This window comes from Falco biarmicus, chromosome 2 (genome assembly GCF_023638135.1).
Source record: "Falco biarmicus isolate bFalBia1 chromosome 2, bFalBia1.pri, whole genome shotgun sequence".
Lineage (NCBI taxonomy): Eukaryota > Metazoa > Chordata > Aves > Falconiformes > Falconidae > Falco > Falco biarmicus.
In genome coordinates, this window is record NC_079289.1 from 28360447 (window position 1) to 28386888 (window position 26442).

The 26442-nt window shown below is 38.0% G+C and overlaps 1 protein-coding gene across 1 annotated transcript in view; it reads left to right on the forward strand.

Moving 5' to 3' along the window:
- FREM2 (FRAS1 related extracellular matrix 2) overlaps window positions 1-26442 on the forward strand; it is a 143155-nt gene that overhangs the window by 9233 nt on the left and 107480 nt on the right. The window contains exon 2 of the mRNA XM_056329345.1: window positions 1822-1911. Coding sequence (XP_056185320.1) covers window positions 1822-1911 — 90 coding nt within the window. The remainder of the gene's footprint in view (window positions 1-1821; window positions 1912-26442) is intronic.

Sequence of the window (26442 nt, forward strand, 5' to 3'; positions counted from 1 at the left end):
ATGCTTTTTATCATCTTTGTTAGGCAAGTGTTTTCAGAGAGGCAAGTGAACTATGTTGTGAAGTGCATTTGTTTCTTAAATAATATATAGTAATGTATGTAGCCTTTAATAATCATATCAGTTTTACAGAATTTTAAATTATAAACCCCAGTGTAGTGGAAATAATTGTGGGGGTTTTTTTAAACTGAAAATTATGTTGGATGGATTTCAAAATTGTGTTGGAGAATTCCAATATCAGATGAATATTTAGCAGGCACTGTAGTTATACAGTAATGAATTATGCTTACAACTAGACAAATTTTAATATAACTAGCATAACGTAATCAACTGTGAAAGAAGAGCATAGAATTGCTCAAGTGACTCTGAACATATTCTTAATGAACAGAAAACAGGTCATTCCTTTGCAATTCTTTTGACAAAATTAAGATGTTTGGATGACGAGGGGCTTTTTTTGATGAGGTGGCCCTGGTCCTGCAAACACTGGCTCAAGTACTTATCTTTATGTGTGTTGGAACCATGGAGTTTGATAAGGCTACCCACATGGGCAGAGCTGAGTATTTGTGCAAGTGTTTGCAGGATGAAAGATTTATTTGCTCCGCTGGCATGAAGAGGCATTTGCGTCCTCTTTACAGCCCCATGAATTTTTGATCTTTAACTTTCAAACATTTATGGAAGAGATTCTTCAGTGACATATATTTCCTGATAATGCTCTTAACTTGTTTGCCCTGGAAGATGCCTGGCTACTTTTGGAACTGAGGATTTTGAGGAGCTCTAACAAAAGTGCTTTTGGCTTCTTTTTACTAATGCATCTGGCTAACATGGGAGGAGAACTTGGGTGGTACTTCAGCTCTACTTGAACGCTATTAATTTCTATCACTTTTTCTTAAAATGTGTATCAGACATGGATTTTTACCAACAACAGTCTTTCAAAGGAAGTGACAAAAATTGGTTTTCATTTCTCACCACTACTCAAGAAAACCAAAAAACCACAATAGTAATATTTCTTTACCTTTTACATACTTTCTTTGCTGTAATTGATGATTCAGAATTGTGCACTGAAGTTTTTCTTGCTGAAGTCTTGTCTGTCTGATTGCACCTGTTTGGGTTCTTAAAAGAGCCGATCACACTAAGTGTTTGAGCGCTATTTATGATGGTTCATATAGATTATATGCCATGTCCTTTGAAAACATGCTGATAAGGAAGGATGGTCTGGTCGAGAGAGCATTTTTGTGGAAAACTAAAGAGACTGAGTTCTCTCTATAGCAGAATGTATAGAGATATCCTATCCTAGAGGTAGACTACATGACAGAAATAATCTAGTTCTAGGGGTGGGAGGGAGGGGTTGTGTGAACTAATTTGTCTTGCCTCTTGAATGAAGGGTAGAAATTAACATAGAAGATACCCTGTGTTTTGCTCCTGTTTCACCCACAGTTTTTCTATGACCTCTACAGTACTTCTCAGGCTGAAGAAGGACAGAATCGATATCTTAGTGGCAATACACCTCTGTTTAAGAAAATGCACCACTAAAAATATGAAATAGTTCTGACTATTGATCCATGTCTTTACATTTCCTTTCAGTTCTTTCTGTAAATACATCTTAAAAGAAAGAGGGCACTGGGAAGGGGGAAGTAAAGGGAGGGAGAATGAATGGTATCTGTAAAACTTCAGTGCTGTTAGTACTGAAATTCCTGAGCTTTGCTAAAGAGCCTTGGTGCCTCTCTGGTGAAGCTAAACTATTTAATACATGTCAAGTTTTTCTATAAAAACAATTTCCTATCTTCAGCATTTAAAATAACATATAATTTTCCTGACTCTTTCCAGCTGATATTGATGATATGAAGATATGCTATGTTTTACGAGGGAGTGACAATGCCACCAGTGACAGTTTTCATTTCATGGTTGAAGACGGTGGTGAGTACTCATAAGATCTGTGCTTTTGTTGTTCTTGAAAGAGTTTAAGTATACTCTGGGAGTTTAAGAACATTGAGTTTAATAAAGGGAAGTCCAAGTTACCTCTTGAATATGAGTTTTGTTATGACTTTCCCATGTTGTGACCTGTTCCTTGTCTTGATTACAGAGGTGTTGGTAAAACGGTAGTTACATCTAATGAAAAAACACTCAACCTACTCTAGCAAGGAAGGGAAATTGTCTAAGTCTACTCAGATACCTGGGCTTTCTGTAGTTTTACCTTTGTATTCCATGTCCAGGCTCTTTACATAGAAATTCTCATAAGTTTTTTATCTTGAGAAACTTTCTAAGTTTTGATTTGCAGTTATGGTTGCCTGCCTTTTTAAAGGTTCCAGCTATAAGCTATTCATATGGTTACATTGTCTATAATATACATGTTGCATAGAGTTCAAGTTGTGATTCTACCTCCTTAACATAACAGAATCCTCAATGGCTTGTCAAAGATCTTTGTCAGTTGACTGATGTGATGTGTCCTGACTAATATTATTTTGTAGGATTGTGGAGGATGCAAAACAATAGAATAAAAACAAATTGAGAATACTGACATATACTTGATTGAGAAGAAAAAAAATGTAGTTGGGTTTTTTTTGTTTGTTTTTAAAGAACAAAGAAAGAACAGTTTAAAGGGCAAACAAAAACATTAATGGGCTTTTTGTTTTGTTCCCCCCCCCCGCCCCCCCCCCAATCCAAATTCTGTACTTAGTGTGGATATTCCTAAATGTAGATATTCCTGTGTATGGTAAGATATGACTAGATTATGTTACGTTAATACCTTTTTAAATATGTGATACAGCTCTATGAGTAACTGGCAATGAATTGTATTAGTTGATTTAATAATATACTTCTTAGGAAAAATGCTTCAAGTTAGCTTATTTTTAGCTCATGTGTATGCAGTTTGTGTTACTGCTTTACAAGAGGCATGGCCAATTAATGGTATTAAGATCAGTGGACAGGGATTTATCCTGTCTTTCACAGACTGAACAGTTTTGCCACCATCTACCATTTCTGGAAGTGGTATATTAAAGCTTGTTCTCCTGTTCATTGTGCTGGACAAGCATAGAAGAGACAGTACCTCTAGAGACTTCTGCAAATGTCTTTGCAAATCTTTGCTACATCAGAGAACAAGGGGTGAGACAAGAGTTTGTAACACTTATTTTCCTTAAATATTTTATTTAAGGAAACCTGAGATATAGGTTAGAGAAATGTAAAGCTAAGTAAAGATAACGGAGCACAGAGTGCTAGATTTTATTAGGGATACCATCATTTTCTTATGAAAGGTGTCACCACATTGTGACATTGTTCATGATTTTCAAGTTGTTCTTCTAGTAGGTTAAACAAATACTCAGTCTTGATATGTTTCAAAGTTTCATGTGATGGGAGTAATTAAAGCTGAATAAAGTTTGCTCTCAGCAACCTGATTAACATCAGTTCTTAAAACGGAGATTCTCCTTGTTAACCCGATGTTTGTGAGACTTCTCTCCATGCTACTTGAACACTTTCTAGTGGCAAATATGTAGTTAAAGTAGATTGCACTTAATATATTCCTACTCTATACCAAGAATTTTTGTTTCATTGGAAAGCTTACCTGCCACATCTGCTTCTACTTGGCAGAGTTGTAACAGCCTGTCAATTTGTAACAGAATGCTATTTTTCATAATACAAAGTATCATTATGATAACAAGGTGGTGGTTGATTTTTTTAGAGCCTTTGGAACCTGCAACTATCTCGCAGACTACTTAGCTAGATGGTGAGATGGTCTTTGCTTTCCTAAGGCTTATTTGTTAGCACAGTGAAAAATGAGCTGTGTTGCATTTCAGAATATTTCTGGTTTTCTGCTTGACTGAGGATCATAAAACGGCATTTAAAAGAGATAAAGTTGTGATCAAAACATTAATATTTGTCTGACTGAAATAACTCAAATTTATTAGAAGTGCCTTTAGAATCTGTACAGGGGTGAAAAATCCAGCAATTTAATCTAGCTATATTTCCACCCTCTTCAGCAAAATATCAAAGCCAGTGTTTTGCAGCTCAGCTATATTTTGGCAGAATTTCAGTGGTACCAAGACTATTGTTTTAGTGTTTTTGATTTTAAGCCAGGCCATACTAAGGGACTACGCACAAGATCAGAGTGAAAGATGCAGCACAGACTACCAACATCCACAGTAGAATTTCAGACTTCTGTCTTCTGTATCAGGAATTCTGCAGTAATAACAAGTTTGTGATGGCTACTATACCGTGCCTAATGCTGTAAATGAAATAAGTGTGACTTCATTTAAGCTGAATTGTGCCATAGTCCATGAGTGATCCAGTTGAAATCAGGAGGGATTTCAAAATGTGATTCAGTGATAGAATATGTGTTCATATAATTCAGCTTTATGTTATTTCACATAAGTTTAAAAAAAAAAATAAGGCGCGTCTTGCAACCCAAATATTTTATACCTTCCAGTCGTCTCATGCCCCAGCGAAGGCAACCTACAACACCAGTCACTGCTCTCTTCAAATAGCATGAATCAGAAAGTTGATTTTGTCCCATACCTCTAGTGTTGCCTGTAAAAAACTTTTCTGTGTGTCTTGGAATATTTGTTCATGGTCTATAAACTGCAGATAAGAGCAGAGCAACATGATTTTCTCTAGCTCCATCTTTTGATGGTTGATCTGCCCCACTCATTATACCATGACTTCTGCAAACAAATGCAGAAACTCTTTTGTCAGCCTCTTAAATGATGACAGTCCTATTAAGGCCCAAGTCTGTTATTTCAGGCAGTTGCCTGGAGGCCAAGTACAAGGAGCCACCAAACTGCTCTGGTGTGAATTTTGTTGTGGATCTGGAATTTTGTTTATCTTCTTACATGTGGCTAGCATTTATGATAAGTTAGGGCAACAGCAGACTAGGTGGGTAAGTGAGGGGAAAAGAGCCAAGTCGGCACTCTGGCAGCTTTGGACCCCTTGCCTGCTCAGTTTCTCACAGTGGGAGTGAGTGCTGTGCTGCTTATGGAATTGTGACCTGGGGTCTGAAAGCATGAAATATGGTAGTGGGACAAACTGGCCAAGGGAGAAAACTGCAGTTTAGACAAATGGAGAATAGCTCATGGATTATTGCTATCTTGTGATAACTTTCCAGTTAAAACTAAGAAGAACAGAAATGGGCTCAATTATGAAAAGAAAGGAAGGCCTTTTAAGAATAAAAGGAAAGAACCTTTAGGACTGTAATTCACAAATGAGAGCATAGGCCTGCTGTATTCAAACCAAAATTAGAGGATTCACCAGAAAGAACTGGTTGAGGTTTTAAGCTTTGAAGGAGTCTTACTGTCAGTATCAATTATCTACATATGTATGGCTGTAGTGCTTTTCTGGCTTTAAATGGCATGTTTCCTAAGAGTGATTAAGAAGTGAAATAAATTGAATGCAATTCAGTCATTTATCAGCACTAATATTTTTAAGGATAGAAGAGGGTTTTATTCATCATGTTTAGGGATTTAGCCTCAAGATGATCTGCTATAAATTGGGTGAGCCCTTGCATTTCCGTCAGAACAAGAAGACACTAGTATATCAGATGCTGCTGAGTTAGCCGTGTGATGTTTTGAAAGAACTACCATAGTTCATATTAACAATTTACACTTTACTTTATTTTGAATTTTAATCTTGAAATGGTCATGTGGAGACCTGTTGATACTGGAAGGTGTTATGAATCTATTTTAGCAAAACCTTGAAGAAAGTGTGGAATTTGGTTTTTCACAATAGTTGCACAGTAGTGTCAGCTGAATCTCTTTCCTCAGAAGTGGCCTCCACATTCCATTAACAAGGTGAAGAAAAAATTCTTCTTGGCAAGTGTAAGCATGTGACAGTGGTGATTCTTGATGTTTATATTATTAAATTCTTAATTCAATGATTAGTAAAGGAACCAATAGTACTAGAGGGCAGGGAAAACAGTGGGGTTTTTTCCTGTGAGGAAGGGAAAAAAAGGAAATCCAGACTGACAGTTGAACTGGATGTATTTGTGTTATGTAAATTTGCACACTATTGAGAGACTTGCTAGATTGAAGAAAAAGATCCCGCTGAAAATGCTTGAGCCTTTTAATTAGCGAAAAACAGACTTACAGAGTAACTTAAATCTGATATACATAATAAGAAGTTGCAGTGTCTGCAGCAACTTCATATTACTGATAGCTCAAGGAATGTATGATATATGTATGGCATTACCAAATATATGCATAGAGTTGGTGCTTCAGCTATGCAAATTGGCACTAATCTGTACAGAATGAAAGTTGACACAGAAATTAGCTGCAGTGCATAGAGCGCTTGTGCCTGTCAGAAAACTGCAGGCTACAATTTCATGCTACATCCCTTGTGAGTTGTCGGAAGCATTTTTACTCCTTACATGAGAAACTAGCACTGAAAATACACAGTTAAAACTGAAGTTCATTGTTTACTTTCACGTTATACTCTGCTTGTCTGAGTTTATTTGATGTCACTGCAGTAAGTCATAGTAATTGAGTAAGAATATGGATCTAAATGCCTACCTATCCAATCTGTAGAAGGTATTTTCTCCTGAAATGTGCTGTTTCAAATAATGTGAAACTGGTTGAACTGGTTTAAGGTAAATTTTTGGCCGGGTTCTGCTGATTGTGTAGAGTAAAGCAAACATACCCCAAAGCTGGCACTAAACTCAAACCCTAGCGCAAACCCCATACCTTCAGAGGCAGTATCAGAGTCAAATAGATTCCCTTGCCCAGCAATGGGTTTGGGACTGGGGTAGCAGTACTACAGTAGTGTGCTGAATGCCAGTTAAAGAGTAGAGCTTTTCTGTAAAGGACTATTGTTGTCTGTATTTTTGCTTCACATAAAAAAAATTCTTTATTCTATTTAGGTGTTGTGGATACCTCTGAAATGCTCAAGTTCAGACCATGTAAAGTCAGTAAAGGAATGTTCATATCTTCAAAATAGTGATCTGTCCCCAGATATTTTTAAAATATCACCTTTTCCTTGACCTGCTTGTTGCTTGGCTAGTGCTCTCATCACATTAGTCTGCCTTGCTTGTTCTTCCTCTTCCCCTTTCTGTCTTCTGAAGATTCGGAAACTTCTCAAGCAGGATTGCAGAACTCATGGAAGAAATTAGCGTTATGTGACTCAGTATTTTTTTGTTGCAAGAGGCTGTTGCCATATTAACAATATTTTGCATTACAAAGTCAGTTCCATTAAATTTTCTTGTTCTGAGGAAAATAAATGAGATAACCCTGACATTTGGTCTTTTTGAGCCTGGAGCATTATAAAAAACAACCAAACAAAAAACCCCTCAAAAACCCCACCACAAACCACATGTAAGGGGGAAACTCATTTTTCTGTTCAGCCATTATCTGTTTTACCTAAGTCCCTTCTTTGCTCAGTGCTCAAGTGGAGTCTTCCAAACTGCTTCTTTAGGACTGCTAAATGGTGTCTTGCAATACAGTGCCTCAAGTGTAGAATGCTTTCAGAGGAAGTAATGACAGATTATCATGGCTGTTTTAGGAATGTGAGGATCATTAGGGAAGGAAAGAAACAAGACTTTTTTCCTTTTTTTGTGTTTTTTTGGGGGTTTGGGTTTTGGTTTGGTTTGGTTTGGTTTTTTTCAGGCTCTTTGGCGAGCTTTTCTAACTTAAAGCCAAAGCATAGCAGAGCCAGGGCTCACTGAAACTGGTGATTTACATCATTAGCTAAATCTCATTTAAACTTTTCATTACAGATCCTTAAATGCCTTTACACAGCACTGCATTTTCCTGTACTAACGTTTGGTTAAATTTCCATTGAAGAAAGAGTCTTTCAAAAACAATTCCCTGAAGTTAGCCTTTAAACTTAATTTCTGGGAAAACTTTTTAGAGTTTTCCCAGATATGTTTATGCAAGAAATTAAAGAAGTACTGTTCTACTGCTTAGAGAAAACTTCCATTACATTTCTGAAATATAATTATTTCATCTGTCATCCTTCATGTTACTAAATAAAAAATATATTTTTAGGAATTTTACCATTCTGGTATGCTTCATTCATTTCTGAGAGAATAATATTACACTTCTGAGTATAAATATTAAACTAAAACAGTTGTCAGTGCTGCTTTTCAAAGCTGTAACACTGATGTATTTTCCTGGGTGGGCTACAGTAATAGTGTAGGAAGAGGTATTTTGGACTCAATATCTGACAGTTCTTAAAGAAGCAGACTGGTAAAGTATCATTGGGAATTATTTGCAGCATCCTTGCTTGACCTCACATATGGCATTTGGGCTCACTCGTCTTGGCAAGAAACATCAACTACATCTATCTTTATCTTAAAAATGAGGGCATCAGATGTTGGTGGTACATTTTCCATCATTTGCCAAGTACTGTATTGGATTCTGGTCTGTTGCCAGGCTTGTTGCTGCTGTTTTGATATACTCTAGGTTGTTGTCCAAACAATTTTCCATGTGTCACACTTCTTACTCTAAGTATTACCAGGGGATTTAAACAGTAGTATGACACTACAGTTTATAAAAAAACCCCAAACCAAACAAAAAAACCTCAAACCTCAAAATAAACCTTTCTGTAAATAAAAAATTAGTTCATGAGGGCATTGTTGTGAATGTGGCTGCAAGGTCACAGCAAAATTAATCTCTGTTAAAGTGCACAGGAGTAAGAGATGATTATATGGGGTATACAGAAAGTCTAGTAGAAGCCTTACTAATCTCAGTGGAAAGATTTTAATTGTCTTCTGTACCAGTTATATTGGTTTCTTTGTACTGGTGTTTTAGACTGACTGATGGAAATGATGGAATTTTCTGTTTCTAATTTGAATATCACCTTATCCGCCAAATATATATATATGAAAGAAGGTCTGCTTTGTCGGGCTAAAACAAAATGTTTTTTGAAAAGCAAAAAAAAGTAGTTTCATTTGGCAAGTCAGTTTTTGTTTGTTTTTAATTATTTGGGTTCTAATGGTGATTTTATCCAAAGGCAAAGCTTTCCTCTGCTCCCCGTCCTGGATTATTGGTCATTTTTTAACACAAGCAAAGCAGCGTGATTGAAGGGGTGGATTTAGGTACTGTTTTGGATTAGGAAAGAGGAGGCAATTGTGGGTTTAATTGCCTTTTATACACAAGTTAGGACACTTTGTCCAAACATGGAAGTCTTGACTGCAATTCCTTCCTTCATTTCAGAGACTTTGAACCCATACCCACCATAATGTGTCCTCACCTATATTCTGGCCAGTTTTGTGTTCATTTTCTGTTTGCTGCCCATGTATACGAATTCTTAATTACTCATTGGAACACAGCCTGTACTCTGATGTTCCACTTTGCAACTAAATGCTGTTAGCATGGGCCCCACAAATTCTGTCTCATTTTTTGTGTGTGTTCCTCCTCTCTTTTTCCCTCTATATTTCTCCTTTTCTGCTAATACTTGCTATGTTTCATAGAATAAAATGGCTTGAACAGGCCAATTAGGAGCAGTGCATTCCAGAATAGCACTTAAGCTGGTGGCTTACATCAGAGTTTAGCGCAGGGAGATTTTGATTCCATTTCTCTTTGAGTCAGGGCCAATAGTCTTGTCTCCATGTAGAATGAGCACGCTGACTGTTGGCTAAAAGGGAACTGTCTCCAACACCATCACCTGGTGGTAGGTATTTTCCTAGTTTTAAGCTGAGATGACTGGCAGAATAATCACACTTTTAAAGAACAACGCGTTTGCAACAAAATTGACCAGCTCAGCTCCATCAAGCTGAAAAATGCCAGTAATTTCATTTGACCTGATCAGGTGAGAGGCAAGGATGATAATGCTCAGGATAGCCCTTTAAGTATTCAGCAGGATTTTTACTTAAAAACAATCCACAATTTAACTTTTATATTCTTAAGATACAGAGTAAGGCCCAACTAGCAGCGAAAGAAGCATGACAATGAGCAGTAAAATTAGGTCAAAAAGCAAGAATTAAAGAGATTAAGGAGACACACTAGGCTTAAGTAGAGGAATTGAGAACTTTCAGGAGTAACACTGATTGCCACTGACATGAGAACATGAAGAAAGACACTAATTCCTAAAGCGAGCTATAATAAGCCTGTGAAATCATATTGGTTGGTGGTTGCAAATACAGAGGTCTAGAGAAGAATGAAATGATGGCTGCTGTCAAGGAACCCTGACTTGTTTGATTTCCCAACCTATTTTCACTGAGGGATTCTAAGTAGCCCTCAGGATGAGTTTAGCATTTATCACTTCACTTGCCAGTTAACCGTGTAGTGTCTCTAGAGTTCCCATAAAGGTTTGTCTGATCAGTAGGTTAAATGTATCGAAGAAGTTCCTGGATTTCTTTAAAAATTAGATTACTGTTCATACAAGAGGGATAAATACCTCTGAAACAAACTACAGAGACGTGAAAAACAGTATTCCAACAAGAAACATTTGTGAGTCTTAACCTATGGAAATACATTAAGAATCATGTTAAATTAAAAATTGAGAAAATATAATGATGTCATATATTGTCATCAAATTTTTGCAATATGTGCATCTTAATTTATAACATTCTAGCTATTATAAGACTCTGTTTGCCTTGCTAAATCTTATAACATAAGGATAATTCTTGCCTCATCAACCTCTGTGTAATTTCTGGAACATGAAGATATTAGTTTTATTCCATAAGCCAAAATTGTGTTTGGATGCTGTTCAAATTTTCTTTGAAATTATATGACCTGTTCTTTATAATTGGCATTGAAGTATGTTAGGGAGTGTTTTGTCTGGAGCTTAATGATGGTGATGATAGGGTTGAGTGTTTATGGGCAAGAATCAGGGGGAAAGCCAGCAAGGCAGAGATCATGGTAAGAGTCTGTTACAGACCACCCAACCAGGATGAAGAGGGAGATGAAATATTCTGTAAGCAGCTGGGAGAAGTCTCACAATCACTAGCCCTTGTTCTCATGGGGGACTTCAACTTACCAGATGTCTGCTGCAAATACAATACAGCAAAGAGGAAATCGTCTCAGAGGCTCCTGGAGTGTGTGGAAGGCAACTTCCTGACACAGTGGGTGAAGGACCCAGCTGGGGAAGGCACCCACTGGGCCTGTTGTTTGCAAACAGAGAAGGACTTGTGGGTGATGTGGTGGTTGGAGGCCATCTCGGGCACAGTGATCATGAAATGATAGGTTTTGATTCTTGTAGAAGTAAGGAATGGGGATAGCAGAACTGCTGCCTTGGAATTCCAGAGGGCAGTGTGGCCTGTTTTGGAGCCTGGTTAACAAAATCCCTTGGGAGGCAGTCCTGAAGGAAAAAGGAGTCCAGCAAGGCTGGACATTCTTCAAGGAAGAAATTTTAAAGGAGCAAGAGCAGGCTGTCTCTGTGTTCCAAAAGATGAGCCAATGGTTAAGAAGAGTAGCCTGGCAGAACAGAGATCTTTGGCTAGAACTGAGGAAAAGGTGGACAGTTTATGACCTTTGGAAGAAGGAGCAGGCAACTCAGGACTACAAGGATGTTGTGAGGTTATGCAGGGAAAAAACTGGAAGGGCCAAAGCCTAACTAGTACTTAATCTGACTACTGACATAAAAGACAATAAAAAATGTTTCTGTAAGTGCATTAGCAACAAAAGGAGGGCTGAGAAGAATCTCCATCCTTTATTGTATGCAGGGAGAAACACAGTGACAAAGGATGAGGAAAAGGCTGAGGTACTTAATGCTGCCTTTACCTCAGTCTTCAATAGTAAGACCAGCTGTTCTCTGGGTACCCAGTCCCCTGAGTTAGAAGATAGAAATGGAAACATAATGAAGCCCCCATAATCCAAGGGGAAATGGTCAGTGACCTACACACACAACTAGACACACACAACTGAATTGGGCTGGATGGGATCTACACAAAGATGCTGAGGGAGCTGGCAGGAGTGCTCACCAAGCCCCTCTCCACCTTTTATCAGAAGTCCTGGCTAAGCAGGGAGGTCCCCAGTCAGCTGGAAGTTAGCAAAGCTTACACCCATCTACAAGAAGTGCTGGAAGGAGGATCTGGGAAACTACAGGCCTCTCAGCCTGACCTTGGTGCTGGAGGTTACGAAGGTCATGTTGACTGCCATCACACAGCACATACAGGACAACCACATGATCAGGCCCAGCCAGCATGGGTTTATGAAAGGCAGATCCTGCTTGATGATCCTGATCTCCTTCTATGACAAGATGACCTGCTTAGTGCATGAAGGAAAGGCTGTGGATGTTGTTTACCTGGACTTTAGCAAAGCCTTTGACACAGTTTCCCACAGCATTCTCTTGGAGGAACTGGCTGCTCATCGCTTGAATGAGTGTACTCTTTGCTAGGTAAAAAGCTGACTGGCTGGCCCAAAGATGATGGTGAATGGAGTTAAATCCAGTTGGCAGCTGGTCACAAGTGGTGTTCCTTATGGCTCAGTATTGGGGACAGTTCTTTTTAATATCTTTATCAATAATCTGGACAAGAGTATTGAGTGCACCCTCAGTAAGTTTGCAGATGACACCAGGTTGGGCAGCAGTGTTGATGTGGCTGAGGGCAGGAAGGATCTGGACAGGCTGGATCGATGGGCTGAGGCCAGCTGCATGGAGTTCAAGAAGGCTGAATGCTGTGTCCTGCACTTGGCTCACAACAACCCCAGGCAGCGCTACAGGCTTGGGGCAGGGTGGCTGGAAAGCTGCCTGGTGGGAAAGGACCTGGGGGTGTTGGTTGACAGCTGGCTGGACATAAGGCAGCAGTGTGCCCAGGTGGCCAAGGTGACCAATAGCATCCTGGCTTGTATCTGAAACAGTGTGGCCAACAGGACAAGGGCAGTGATTGTCCCCCTGTACCCAGCACTGGTGAGGCCGCACCTTGAATCCTGTGTCAGTTTTGGGCCCCTCACTGCAAGAGGGATGTTGAGGTAGGTGCTGGAGCATGTCCAGAGACGGGCAACGGAGCTGGTGAAGGGTCTGGAGCACAAGTCTGATGAGGAGCGGCTGAGGGACCTGGAGCTGTTCAGCCTGGGGAAAAGGAGGCTCAGGGGAGACCTTATCACTCCCTACAGCTCCCTGAAAGGAGGTTGGAGTGAGGTGGGTGTCAGTCTCTTTTCCCAAGTAACAAGTGATAGGATGAAAGGAAATGGCCTCAAGTTGTGCCAGGGCAGGTTTAGATTGGATATTAGGAAAAATGTTTTCACTGAAAGTGTGGTCAAGCATTGGAACAGGCTGCCCGGGGAATTGGTTGAGCTGCCTTCCCTGGAGGTATCTAAAAGATATGTAGATGTGGCACTTAGGGATGTGGGGGTTTTAAGTGGTGGACTTGGCAATGCTAAGCTAACAGTTGGGCTTAATGATCTTAAAGGTCTTTTCCAACCTAAACAATTCTATGATTCTATGATTCTTTGAAGTTAAGAGCCAGGAATAATACCAGCAGAGTGAAAATCCTGTTAAATTAGTGAATTAATTTGACCTGTGTTAATTTTTGTTTGGTTTTTTTTGCCTAGATGAGAATTTCTTAAGTTAGTATATTGTGGCTTGTTTTCTCTAGGGTTTTCTTCACTTAGTCTTTCTTTTACAGATTTAACTAATTAGGTTTTGGTTTTAGTACTAGAAAGAATTTCATTTAGCAGTAGGCCCTTAGGAAGCTCTTTGAAAAGACAGAATTTTTCTTTTTTTGCCCTTTCTGAAAAAGGATTTTAGCTTGTTAAAGTTCAAGTCATTAGTAAAACATTAATTCATTCAGCTTGATACATCATTGCCCTGAATGTTTGCCAGGATTCCAATCTCAGTAACTTTTAACTTAAGTACCAGCCTAGCATTTCTGTCATTCTGCTGTATAATGTGCATTTTCTTCAAGACTGTAGGAATGCTGTTACCACACACCTTGCTGCCTCTGTAAAGCTTTGTAGTTAGGGTGTAACATAATAATTAGAGAGGGAATTGTACCTTTAAAGAAAGATTTGAAGCCTAATTTAAAGCCCAGTGCCTCCAGTGAGGGTCTTTGTGCCTAGAGGTTTGTGGTTTGATCCTGCATTACTGACATCTGTGGGAATAATTTCTTCACTTACTAATGTGATGTTCAAAAGGAGGTTGTAGAAGATAAGATTCTCGTAATTAATAGCAAGCTATTATTTGCTGTCCCTAAAACTATTTTACCCAAAAATCTTTTTATTTTAGGGCCCTCAAAGTATTTGATTTCTTATTCTGATGTCTCCTCTTTAGGCAAAGCTTGTGAGCTCAAGAGCCCAAGACACTGTAACCAGTTAAATAAAACCCACTGGATTACTCTGTATATTATTTGAAGACTTTCCTGGGCTTTATGCTGAATTCATTCACTGTCTGCACTGTTTAATCTCACTAATACCCTCTAAACTGGCTCATCATTACAGTAGAGGATTTGTAGTAGTGTGTTCAAATACATCCCTTCAGAGAGAACTGCACTGAGAGTCTTTAAAATAAATATAGATGAATCTAATGAAGAGGAAACTGGTCATTACCTTTTTTTTTTTCTTTTCTTTTTTTTTTTTTCCTGGCAGATGCACGACTGCATCACTGGTCTTCTCCCTCAGGGATAGGTGATGCAGTATTTTACACTGGTGATCCAAATGGCAGAACTGCTCTAGTGGAAACTTTGAGTTGGGTTATGTCCTGGATTCCTAATCAAGTGAAGGTCCTTAAAATGCTGAATTTGTGGCTGTAATAAATTTAGGTCCTCTCCATTACCAGTGACAAAATGAGACACACCTTGAGGGTGGGTAGATTAATATGTGACACAGGAGCAGTTGCTCTGAATTCTAATCCAGTTTTGCCCATATTTCTCTTTCCATGTGTACTTAGAATTGCATAAATCGTGTGGGTATTAAACAGGGCAGTTTTCAGCACTGGCAAAACTTACAGGTTAGTTGGTGAAGTGGGCATTTTCAAGCTTGTTGAGTGATTTGGGCATTATGCTAAACTTAACGAAAGGACATGAGATTGCCAGTCTCTTGCTTTTACGTAATAAATCATTGCGTGCTGTATTCACTGCTGATACTTGAAACCTGTGCTCAGTTTTCTCTGCTGCCTGAGGAAGCTTAAATGGATACTTCATACACAATTGCTGTAGCCTTTAGGCTATAGGAAATGTGAGGTGAATCCCTCTCATTGAAGCAGAATCATTTTGTGTGGAATGAGTAACTGTTCACTGTCAAGCACAGAACAGGCTTCCTGTCCCACTGCATCAAAACCAGGCCCTTTTGGGCTGCTGCTTGACTCTCCTGAATTCTCTGCTCCAGCCAGCACAGTGGAAAAGTCTCTTCCTTCATAATCTTCCCTCACGTGAAAGCCTAACACCCCATTTTCCCTGACCCCTAGGAATTTTGACGTATGCCTGTGTTCAGTTAAGTTTTCAGCTCTCTGTCCTCTATCTCCATCCAAGCAAACTTTTTTTTTTCCTTCCTCTGTCTTTTCTCTGCCTTCTGCTTGCTGCCATAGCCTAGTTGTACCAATAATCATCAAGAGCTTACTAATCAGACGACTAGCTCTGCTAGGGATGAAGGGATGCCTTTTCATAGCAGGAACTGGGAAAAGTTGAGTTAACCTGTGCTCCTGCAGAGTCCTGTTGTTTGTACACCAGTGGCAAGTTGGAATGACACAAAGCAAAGCATTGCTTTTGGCACTGTTTTGCCACCAATGAAAAAACATGGGGAAAAAAAAAAAAAAAAGAAAGAGTTGTGCTTAACCCTCCTGAATACATTCTGATGGACTGAATCTTTCACCCTTCAGGGTAGGTGAAATAGACAGACCTTCAGCATTAAATTGAAGTGATGTGGACTGCTTTGGTTGAAAGGGCCTAAAAATGAAGGACTGTAATCCTGTCATTGGGATCTATCAGCCAGCCCATGAGCCCGCATATTGTCATATAGATCTAACTTTTTCCCTCACTTAAAGACAGGCATATGTAGTATGTAATACAGATACTGTAGCAATAGCATAGCAGAGTCCTGTGTGTCATTTTAAGATGCACAATGACTATATGCTTTGTGCTTATTTTCAGATATACTGCTTCAGATCTATAGAAGGGTTACAACTGAGCTTTATTCAAATAAGTAGGAGAATTTTCACAGCAGTGGTTCTGCCCTGAATCATAATGCATAATTCTTGATTTTCAGTTTATGAAGAACAGAGGAACAGATCACAACAGAAAAAAGTTTTATTCACTCATTTATTTATTTAATAGAAAATAACTCCTTTCAGAAAAAAAAAAAAATCTGTACAAGCACACTTCCTACCTGTAACGTATCTTATTGTATGTGTACCTGTTCCCGACTGAGCAAACACATTCACCATTCCGCATCTCTGCATTAAGATAGTGAGCCTGCAGTGATTCCTGTGTCATGTCTTCACGATCCTGAATTATACTGCTATTTGAACTCCTTTTCTGAACTATTAGGTTCACAGCACAAGTAAATTCAATTATTTTAATTAGCTCATGAAAATATATCTGCACCATATTCCAGTTAATGACCAGCAAATGTTCACTAACACTTTAGGAAAGAGGATGAGAAAGGGAAAGGAAATATTTTTTATGAGGTCTGTCTTTTTTTTCCTTTTTATTGAGTCTCCTTACTACATCCCCTGAAACAGCCTAGATTTAACTAATCCCCTTTCTCTGTCATCAGAGAGCTGTTTCTGAGAAAGAGTTGTTTCTGAGAAAAAGCTCTTTGCTACTCTTTAGGGTGGCTGCAAATTGAAAGAAGCCTCAAAAAAGTTGAGAAATACACATCCATTAACTAAAATGGTCAACTTAAAGTTGTAGTAACTTCAGCACATTGAGGGATAAGCAAATGTAATCTTAGACTATTAGTCTCTATGTAGTTTCTGCTATTATTTATAGTAGTTTGATATTCATCAGTCATAGGAATTCTGCTTGAAATCACATGATAAAATTATTTCCTCCTCTTGATTACTATTATTACTGCTTATTAAAGCAAACAGTTCTAAATATGCAGCTTGTGATTTTTCATGGTTCTTTACACTTCCCTTAAATGCACATGTAAACCAGACCTTATTCATTGTTTTGAAGTCCCAGATTCATCTAAGCATCTGAGGAGCGTAGCTTGTTAGCACAGCCAGCCCTGGAACAATCTTTAATTGCTGAATTGTTGAGATCTCAAATGACTGCATTACCTGCTGGAGCTTCCTGCTTTTAGGGAAGCATCACTTAAGTACCTCAGACATTGCTCTTACATGTGATGAATCTGTTCTTTATTGAACAGTCTTCCCTTGGTTTCCACAACTGAAAGAGAATAAATCTACCCCTGTGAACTTGACTTACAGTTTAAGTAAGAGTATGTGCAAATGTATGTTAGGTCTGTGGACAGAGCTGAATTTCCTAGCTGGGAAATGCAGATGTACCTTGATTTGGCCACACTTGCATTTCCTTGATTATCCTCTCATCAATAGGCAATGTATTATTTTGGTAAAAAAATAGTTCATCTGCAGGTTTTTTCCTTGTAAGTACTTCTGCTTTGTTCTTTGCATGGAATAGATACACATTGGTGCAAAAATATGTTCTAAGACATCTATAGATTCTGTGGTTAAATCTCATATTTTCATAACTTTGGAATTGTTATGAAAAGTAATAATTGTAGTGTAGTTTTTTATTCATAGTATTCATTTTGACTTGTGAAGTTTTTGCATAGTTCTGTCCATGTAGCTTAGTTCTTCAGATTCATTTAGTGAACTGAGTTGCAAATACTTCCAGCTTAAGTCCACTTCTGTTCTTTGGGATTTTTGTAGTCCTGTTTGATGATTTCAGAATGAGTATTACTATGGTGAGATTTAATATTAGGTATTAAGATAATGACAAAGAGTTAATATAGGCTTTCTTTCACAGCATTTGACATAGCCATGCATGACAAGATGATTTTAAACATTTAACCAACACTGAGTTTCATAAAATGACAGTATGAACAGCTTGTTAAGGATCATGGATCTTGTCAACTTTAACAAAAGCTGGGAAGTGTAATTTCCTAGGAGGCCTTGTTTCATAAACTTAACAATAATGGTGATTTTGTGAAACAAAGAGTCTGAGCTGCTTCTGGTCTGCTGGCAGTTTCTGAATGCTCGATTTCTATATTTCACCCATGGTAGGAAGTGGCATAACAAGGGTCAGTGGTTGGAAACTGAATGCATAACAATTCAGATTAGAGATATAGGAATGCAGTTTTTAAGAGCAAATGCTCTTAACTGGTAGCAGATTTTCAAGGCAAGTGGTGAATTCTCCCGATGTTTTAAAGAATAGATATCTTATTGAAAAAAACCCACCTGTCAAACTACATCCAACACAAAGTTACTGGATGGAATTTTATGTTCCTTTAATACAGAAGATCAAGCTAAATCACTATGAATGCTTCTTTTGGCCTTGAAATCCATGGAGCAGGAATTTATAGAAACTCTCAACTATTACTGATTTTGCATGGAACTAGAGTCAGCAACAAAGCTCACTTGGAGCTCAGTGAGGAAAAAACTGGAAAGAGAATATATTATTTGCAGGAAATTCTTGCCACTGTTATTCTTCCAGATTGTATATATAATAAACAATTCTTACTCCTCACTGGTCCCCCTCCAAGATCCTTAAGGAAATTAAGAAGTATATTGTGAAAGTCATAGAAGGACCTTTAAATCACATAGCTGAGAAGTCAAGAATTTACAGACGATAAAATGAAAACTGAATGGTACAGCCCTCAAAACCTGTGGTTTGTTATGTCTTTTCATAAAGTCACTAGTAACATTATTTGCTTAGTATTTCAACATACAATCTTATCCCTCTCCCACCCACACACATTCTTGTAAAGTGTATCTCGTTGATCTTAATGTTATCTTAACGTTTTTCACCTCAGGGAAGTTTACAAAAAGTTCTAAAAGTAAGCAGCACTTTAAAAAAAACAGCCAAAAAGAATAACGAAACCTAAAAATCTAACAGTCTTGCAGAATTTTAAAACAACCTTTTGCATTTAACAATCCAAAAGCTAAAATTTGCAAAATGTACTTATTTTTGATGTTCAAAACCACATAATGTGCCAGCTTTTCTTAAAATCACATTATATATAAATATAGGTGCTATATTTTTTAGAATTCTATTTTTTATCCTGTTCTTCTTAGCTAGATCAGGGTTATTCTGATATAATCAAGTGAAATAAGTCCATCCTTATGTAAATGAAAATGGAACAAGACTGTCCAGCTTTCCACCCTCTGCTTGACAAAATTACTCCCACAGAGGTTATCCAACACGAATTCTACCTGATTATTGTGTTGCTTGGAGGAGTTCAGCAGATCAGAATGATATTTCATGTTCATTACACTGCTAGCCCCTCTATGGATGCACTGTCAGATGATAGCAAATGTGGGGATATGAGTGACACTCTTCTATGACTAGATCATGTAACCACCCACTCCTATAGCTCTCCAGTGGCCCATGCAGAGTTACTTCACTTTTGTTTAGCTATGCGGACTTGAACTGATGGTCTGTAAGCTAAATCTTTTAGTCTACTATAACAGGACTATACATACGAGCATATATGTATATATAAAGGACTCTGTATAGTCCTTAAGTCAGCTGGCCTCTTCGACTTTATATAGCAAGTACATATTCTAGTGGGATATCTTTCTTTCCTGCTGCACTCCTGTTTTTTTCCCATATTGCACTGAGGTTGCTTTGGTGAGTAGCATGGTTCACAGTTAAGTCTTGAACTTTGAATTCTTGAGATGCCTGAACTGGCTTTCTACCCAAAGAAAAGCAAGTATTCTTTCAGTGCTTAGCTTTGTATAAACAGGTCTTTACCCTGACCTTTGCTTATAGATATTGTTATGCAGTCAGCTAGCTACACTGGAAGGAGACAGAGCATACTGTTTCAAGCAACAGTCAGTTTTAAAATACATTAAAAAATGCACATTTCTTCTGCATAGGAAATACTCCAATTTTTATGAAAAATAATTATTTGGGGGCAGGAAAACAGTCAGGAGATACTGTCACGCTTGTACAGAATACTTTTTAGGTCAACTTTTAACTCTCACTGTTCACACTATCTGAAACTATTGTTCTCAGGCCTAACTCGCCTTTCCAGTGTAGAGTTGATAAGAGATCATGAAGAAGATGATAAACAGAAGTTTCAGGATTAAGAGTAAAATGAAATATTTGGGGTGGGCTTTCAGTGCAAAATGGTGTCCATGAGTAAATTAAAAATGTATATTTGGGTTTGGTTTTTTGTTTGTTTGTTTGTTTTCATTTTAAGTAGCTCTTACTCTGGTCTTCTTTTAAAATCCTTTAATTACTTATTGCACAATTTAGTAGTCCTTGGCTTATTCCTTACTAAGCTAAAAGAATCACTTCTTTTCCCCTCCATAAATACATTGCCCTTTGGGCAGTGTTGTTCAGCTCCATTCCAAAATACAAGCCTGTGCGCTAAATGGCATTGAATAGGATATACAGGAGGAACAAAGGTATGATTAATTGAACGTGCTAACATATTTGCTTTACTTCAAGCTAGCTGCATAGCTTAGAGTAGCAGAAGCCACGGCATGCATTCTAGCGTATGTCAATCTAAGCACAAACTCTCTATATGTTCTGGATATACATGCTAAATAAATGACAAACAATGCTAAAACCCACATTGCAATTCTTTAATTGCTAATGTTTGGGTGCCAGCTAGATCAGTCTGGCACAGGTACACTATCATATACTAGTATCTTACCTTTGCTTTGTAGATATGTCTTCTATTAATAAGATTTGGCCTAATACAAGTTTGGAGGGGACTTGTAACATACTTCTCTGGGCAGGTGGTGGTTGTTTCGTTTTTTTTTTAAATGGAAGCTCTAAGAGGCAATATATTTTAGTACTCTGCTCATTTATTACATCATAACAAAATTCTTCTCATCAACGTACAGCCAAATTTTGCTCTTTCAAATTCAGAAAGAAAACAGAAAGGAAGGGAGTCATGTGGTTTAACAAAGGTGTCCAACTGTATGGTTCAAAATCTAATGGTAATTTTGGGAATGCTTTTCTAGTTAATGTAGTTGTTAATCTGATTAAATAAATATGATTCATCTCAGTCTAAGAGACAAACTAAGAGTAGCTGACATTTTTCTCCTGGGGTGCTTTATTATTTCTCCATTTATGGTAGGGGGGACCTGGTATAACTAGAAAAAAATTAGGCATCTAAAGATGAAGATGAATCCCACTTCTCATCAATTTTATTTATGGGTGCAGGTTGCAAAAAATAATGATTTGAAGCAGTTTCTAAAATATCTGAATTTGGATAAAAAGTTCGTAGAAGGGTAAGGAATATATATAGTTGGGAACATCTGTTTTAAAATATTTGAAGTACTTGCTCAAACCAGTGTATGCTCCTCTTGGAGTGTAATAGAATTTCCTTAGTAATTTTCCTTTACTGAATATTTGTGTCTGTGCCTTCTAATGTTCAGTATCTGATTACACTGATACCAATGCGACCTTATCGCCTTCAATAGTATCCTAGCTAGCGTAACAGTATTTGTCAACTGGCCTACTAATGCATTAATGATCAGTCAGTGCTCTTGGTCACGGACATTGTGAAATACTAATTTTGTAATTCTGTTGTCTAGGTGTATAAAGGTGTGTATCGTTGAGGAGTTCTAGTTTGTACTGTTTCAATTAACCTCTTGGAAATTAACTCACCATCTTTAACTTGTATTGATTTAGAGTCTAGTTCCAGGCACTTGTTTTTCTTTATCAAAGGTGTGACTAAAGGACCTGGATCCTTTCCCCCCCTCCAGGTTTTTCCTTCCTATGTTGCAACATTGTGTAGTTTTTAAAAAAATATGTACATTTGTAACTAAATAGTTAATTTGAACGGGGTTTTCTCCAACTCAAATATACAGTACTTTTGCTGCAGTATATGCAGTATATACAGTATATACAGATATACCCTGCTGACAGTAACCACAAAAAATACACTACCTTTGCATGCATAATTCCTGCTTTAGATGTCTGGGGATCTAGATGCTAGCCTTAAGTTAAATTCTCATTTAGAGTGAGGAATTCTGAAGTGTTAAAAAAAGATGCAGAAGGCAAAAGTGAAAGGGAAGCACAGTCTGGGTGATCTTTATTTACTGTGACATTTCCTTTATATAATCTATCAAAAATCAACCCATAACAAGAAAAGTACTGAAACAAAGACATCACTGAAGACGCAATCCACATTAATTGTACTGTTAAATTAATATTTGGAAAAAAAAAAAAAAAGAATTAAGAAAAGAAGTGACTGAGCTTCCCTACAGTGTAGGCACTTACTTAAATCAGCAGAAAATAACCTAGAGGCTGCTAAAATTTAAAACTGTCCTTTGGTAACAGAAAGGCATATTGCTGTTGTGTGTGTTATCTGGAGGACAATGACTGGTAAGACTCGTTATATATATTATGGTTGAATCAGTAGTTAAAAATAGAGTATTTAAAACTTTGAATATTTTTATATTGTGTTAATACTAATAAGCAGAAATTCCTTAATCCACTAGGATACTTCTGATATTAGAAAAGATAGTGAATTTGTTAGAAATCCAAATCAGCTGTATGAAAATCAGTCTTCCTCAAAGCCCTTCCCAAACAGTTGTTACAGTAGCTAAGAAATTCTTGTACATCAGTGAGAATAGATGTTTTTCTGCTTTAGATGTGGGCTAGACAACAGTAAAATTTAGTAGAGATTAGCTTTTAATTGTCGTTAACAGGATTTTTGTGATGAGGATGCTGCAATTTCTTTCATAAGGAGTTTGTGGTAAACAGTGCAAGTGAGCAGCAAGGGGTCATCTTTACAAATGTTTACAAATGACAGAACCCAGAGGTGTTAGACCTGGAGGAAACCAGGAGGCCCAAAAAAACCCCAAAGTGAACACCCATGATAGCTGGTATTGTTCACTTACAGATGCCTTGTGTCCATGTTCTTATACCATGTGAGTGTGAGACCTTGTTGAGCACCATAGGGAGGAACCTGCCTCATCATCAGGGTGCACCTTATTCTGAACAGGTCCTGATCAAGGATAGGGGACTGTAACACCACAGTGCCCCCCATGGAATAAATCTACAGGATGCCTGGATGTGCAGTGGAGCTGTTCACCCGAGTAGCTGAGTTTCTGAAAAATATATAGCTCCTGAACATCACTGTGGACTGTCATTGAGATGTTTATTTTATAAAAGAGACAACAAAAGAAGATGGTGGCTGTAAAGAAAAGTAATTGTTGAGAAAGTTTACTAGAGATCCTTACATACTGCTTTGCTTTATGCAAGGAGAAATAAAAAAAATATTACATTTATGAGAACAACACTGTTTTACAGATTTTATAGTGAAGTCATTGAATGCTTTTAAAAGGTTAGAATTCATAAGGAACATAAAATAAACCTAATGATCTAGGATACATTTTTTGTTGTTGTTGTTAATAAAAAAGATGTAGACTGAAAAATGCTCCATGATGTCATGGTACTTCTTGGTCATTGGTGGAAGTTAGAAAAAAGGCTGGTTCTATGCATACAGTTCCATAAGTCCCACATAGAGTTTCCTTTGCTGAAATTAATATTGTGGAGAAATTCAGGTGTGAATCACATAAAAAAAAAAAAAAAAAGATTGGCCCAATAATTGAAAACCTATTTTAAAAGAGGGATAAAATGAAATGAAGCTAAAAGTAGATTTGCAGGCTTGTCTGATTTTGACACTGGGTAAATTAAAATTGCATATGCTGAGGCTTCTGTAAAATTCTATAATCTTTCTCTAGCTAAGAAAACTTTGCAATTCTTTTCACCTTCATGGTGTTTTTATTATGGTGTGCTCTGAATTTCAGAGCGTATCAGAAGTGTCTGTTTATCAAAATTTATCAAAGGCTGAGGGCTGTACAGTTAATCTAATGTGTCTTCTATATTACTCCTACCTAATCTTTTTACAAACTGATTTCAGTGCATTTGTTTAAAGTTTAAATATGTGTTATTCATAAAAACAAAATTCAAGTTCGGCATTTTGCCTTTTCTGGTGCTTGGAGATGGTCGTGATTCCTCTTTATTTCTCTATATACGTAATTATTGCAACATATGCAGTAGACACTGAGAACAGTTTTAGTAAGTTGATGGAATTTATAGAAGTAAGATTGTGTTATCTTTTTCTTCACTGTAAATTCATTCATAGTGGCCATTTCTTTTATCTAAATAGTTGTCAAAGAATACAGAGACAAACTTTTGGTGGAGTGAAATACCAAGAAGTTGTGACTGAGATAAAATAAAACACTTAGACATGCAAGTAAAATTGTTATCTACTTTATATAATCCTTTTAATATGCCAAATGATTAGAGAAAATAGGGATTTGAGCACAGAAGATTGCAAAATTGAAACTAAAACACTGCAAACACTTCTTTATACATATTTAGCTATATTTGTGTGAGCATAGAGTGTCCTGATCATGTATGTTTATACCCATGTGCCTACAAGAAATGCGGTGAATCTATTATCTGTGAAGTTAAGGAAACGGAGACATTATGTTTACACTGAATAGTCTCAGCTTTTACTACAAATGAATAATATGATTAGAAGAGAATCTAGTACTTTCCTAGTCTTTTTATGCCTCTAAGTGGAGAAAGGATGGCTTTGAGATGGAATTGTTAAAATGGATTTTATTCCTAATTCTTCACACTTGGTATGTGATTGTACGCAAGCCATAAAACAACAGAACAACAATGGTTTGCAGGCACCTCTGGAGATCATATAGTCCAATACCCCTGTGCAGAGCAGCCCCAACTAGAGCTGGTTGGCCAGGAATGAGCCCCGTCAATTTTTTAGTATCTCCAAGGATGGAGACTCCACAGCTTCTCCAGACAGTCTGATCCAGTGCTTGAACGCCCTCACAGTAAAGAAGTTTTTTCTCATGTTTGAATGTACCTTGTAATTAAATTTGCCCCCATTGTTTCTTGTCTTGTCACTGGGCTCCTCTGAGAAGAGTCTCCCTCCCTCTCATTACACCCTCCCATCAGGTATTTATAGTTTGCTAAGTTTCCCACCTGAGCCTTCTCCAAGCTGAACAATCCCAGCTATCTCAATCTATCCTTGTGTGTTTTGTGCTCCAGTTCCTTAATCATCTTTGCGGCCCTTTGCTGGACTTGCTCCAGTATGTCCATGTCTCTCTTTGTATTGGAAAGCTCAGAACTGGGCCCCGCACTGTGTGTGTCTCACCAGTGCTGAGTAGAAGGGAAGGATCACCTACTTCAGCTAGCTGGCAGGTCATCCTAATGCAGCCCAGGATGCTGTTGATGTTCATACTATCCTGTATCAATCTAGATAAACCCAAGGCTTGTATTGTGGCAGTAAGAAAAATCTCAGTTCCCCATTACTTCATTCAGCTGTGAAGAAGCAAGACTAATATTTCAAGTATTCAAACTATCATGGCTATAAGTAGCTTACAAATTTGATCTGCAAGAAGCATTTCCAAATTAGCATGAATCACTGATAGCTAAGTTAGGGCTAGAAACTGTTTTCCACATTCAACGTGAAAATAGAGCGTGGTTAGTAACCACCAACTGTAAGAAGAAAGTACATCTTATAGTAGGATTGTGGGGAAATCACATACAAGGCTGCATCAGCAGCTCACAGGATTTATTACCATTCAGTACCTTGGCTCATGGTAAGCAGCTGCAAACTTGTTTTCTCTCTCCCCTCTTTGTATGGTGTGAGTCATATACTGGAGCATGGACATTGCTGTCCACAATGGCTGGTAAAATTAGGAGAATCAGACTTGGGAGGCAAGCTTGAAAGTGTTAATTTCTCTTTCCATTTAACTGGGGGACAGATAATACATAATCGTGTAAGGGGTATGAAAGGATATTTTGAAAGTGTATGAACTATGATAAAAGTGTAGTGCTTTACAGCTGGAATGAATTCCATCCCTCATTTTTCATTTAGATTAATGAATCAGATGCTGTTTGGCTGAGGGGAGTAAGAGAGGGAGACAGAATCCATAATCCATGCCACCTAGCTCTTAACACTTATAAGTGATGCCTCCAGAGCTTTATTTAGGAGATGTCGATGCCTCTAGAAGGCATTTCAGGTCTTATGCAGGCCAAGTAGCCCTCTGGAGTTTCTTGATTCACTCCATCATCTATTTACAGAGTTTAGAGCAGTTGGGTTCCTCCCTTAAAATGTGGTTCAATGATACAGTCAAATTGACTTAATTACTTGCTGCTGCCAAAAGAGAGCCCCTCTTCCTCCCTCATCCTTTCCTATCTCATCTTACACCAGTTTATAGCATGCTAAATTGATTGAACTAACTGTCCTGGCAGAAAGCCAGCAGCTTTTTAGGCAAAGTGAGTAGTAGGATGTTGGGTTGGTTTACCAGACAGGCAGTGATGAGCAGCAGGGAGGCCCCATAGCTAGGAATGGGGGGGACTGGAGGAGGTGAGAGAGAAATGGGGTTTCCCCAGTTGAGGGCTTTGAGCTGTTGGGTTGGTTCAGCTCAGTTGTTTAGCTACCCTTCACAGACTGCTTGAGGCAACCT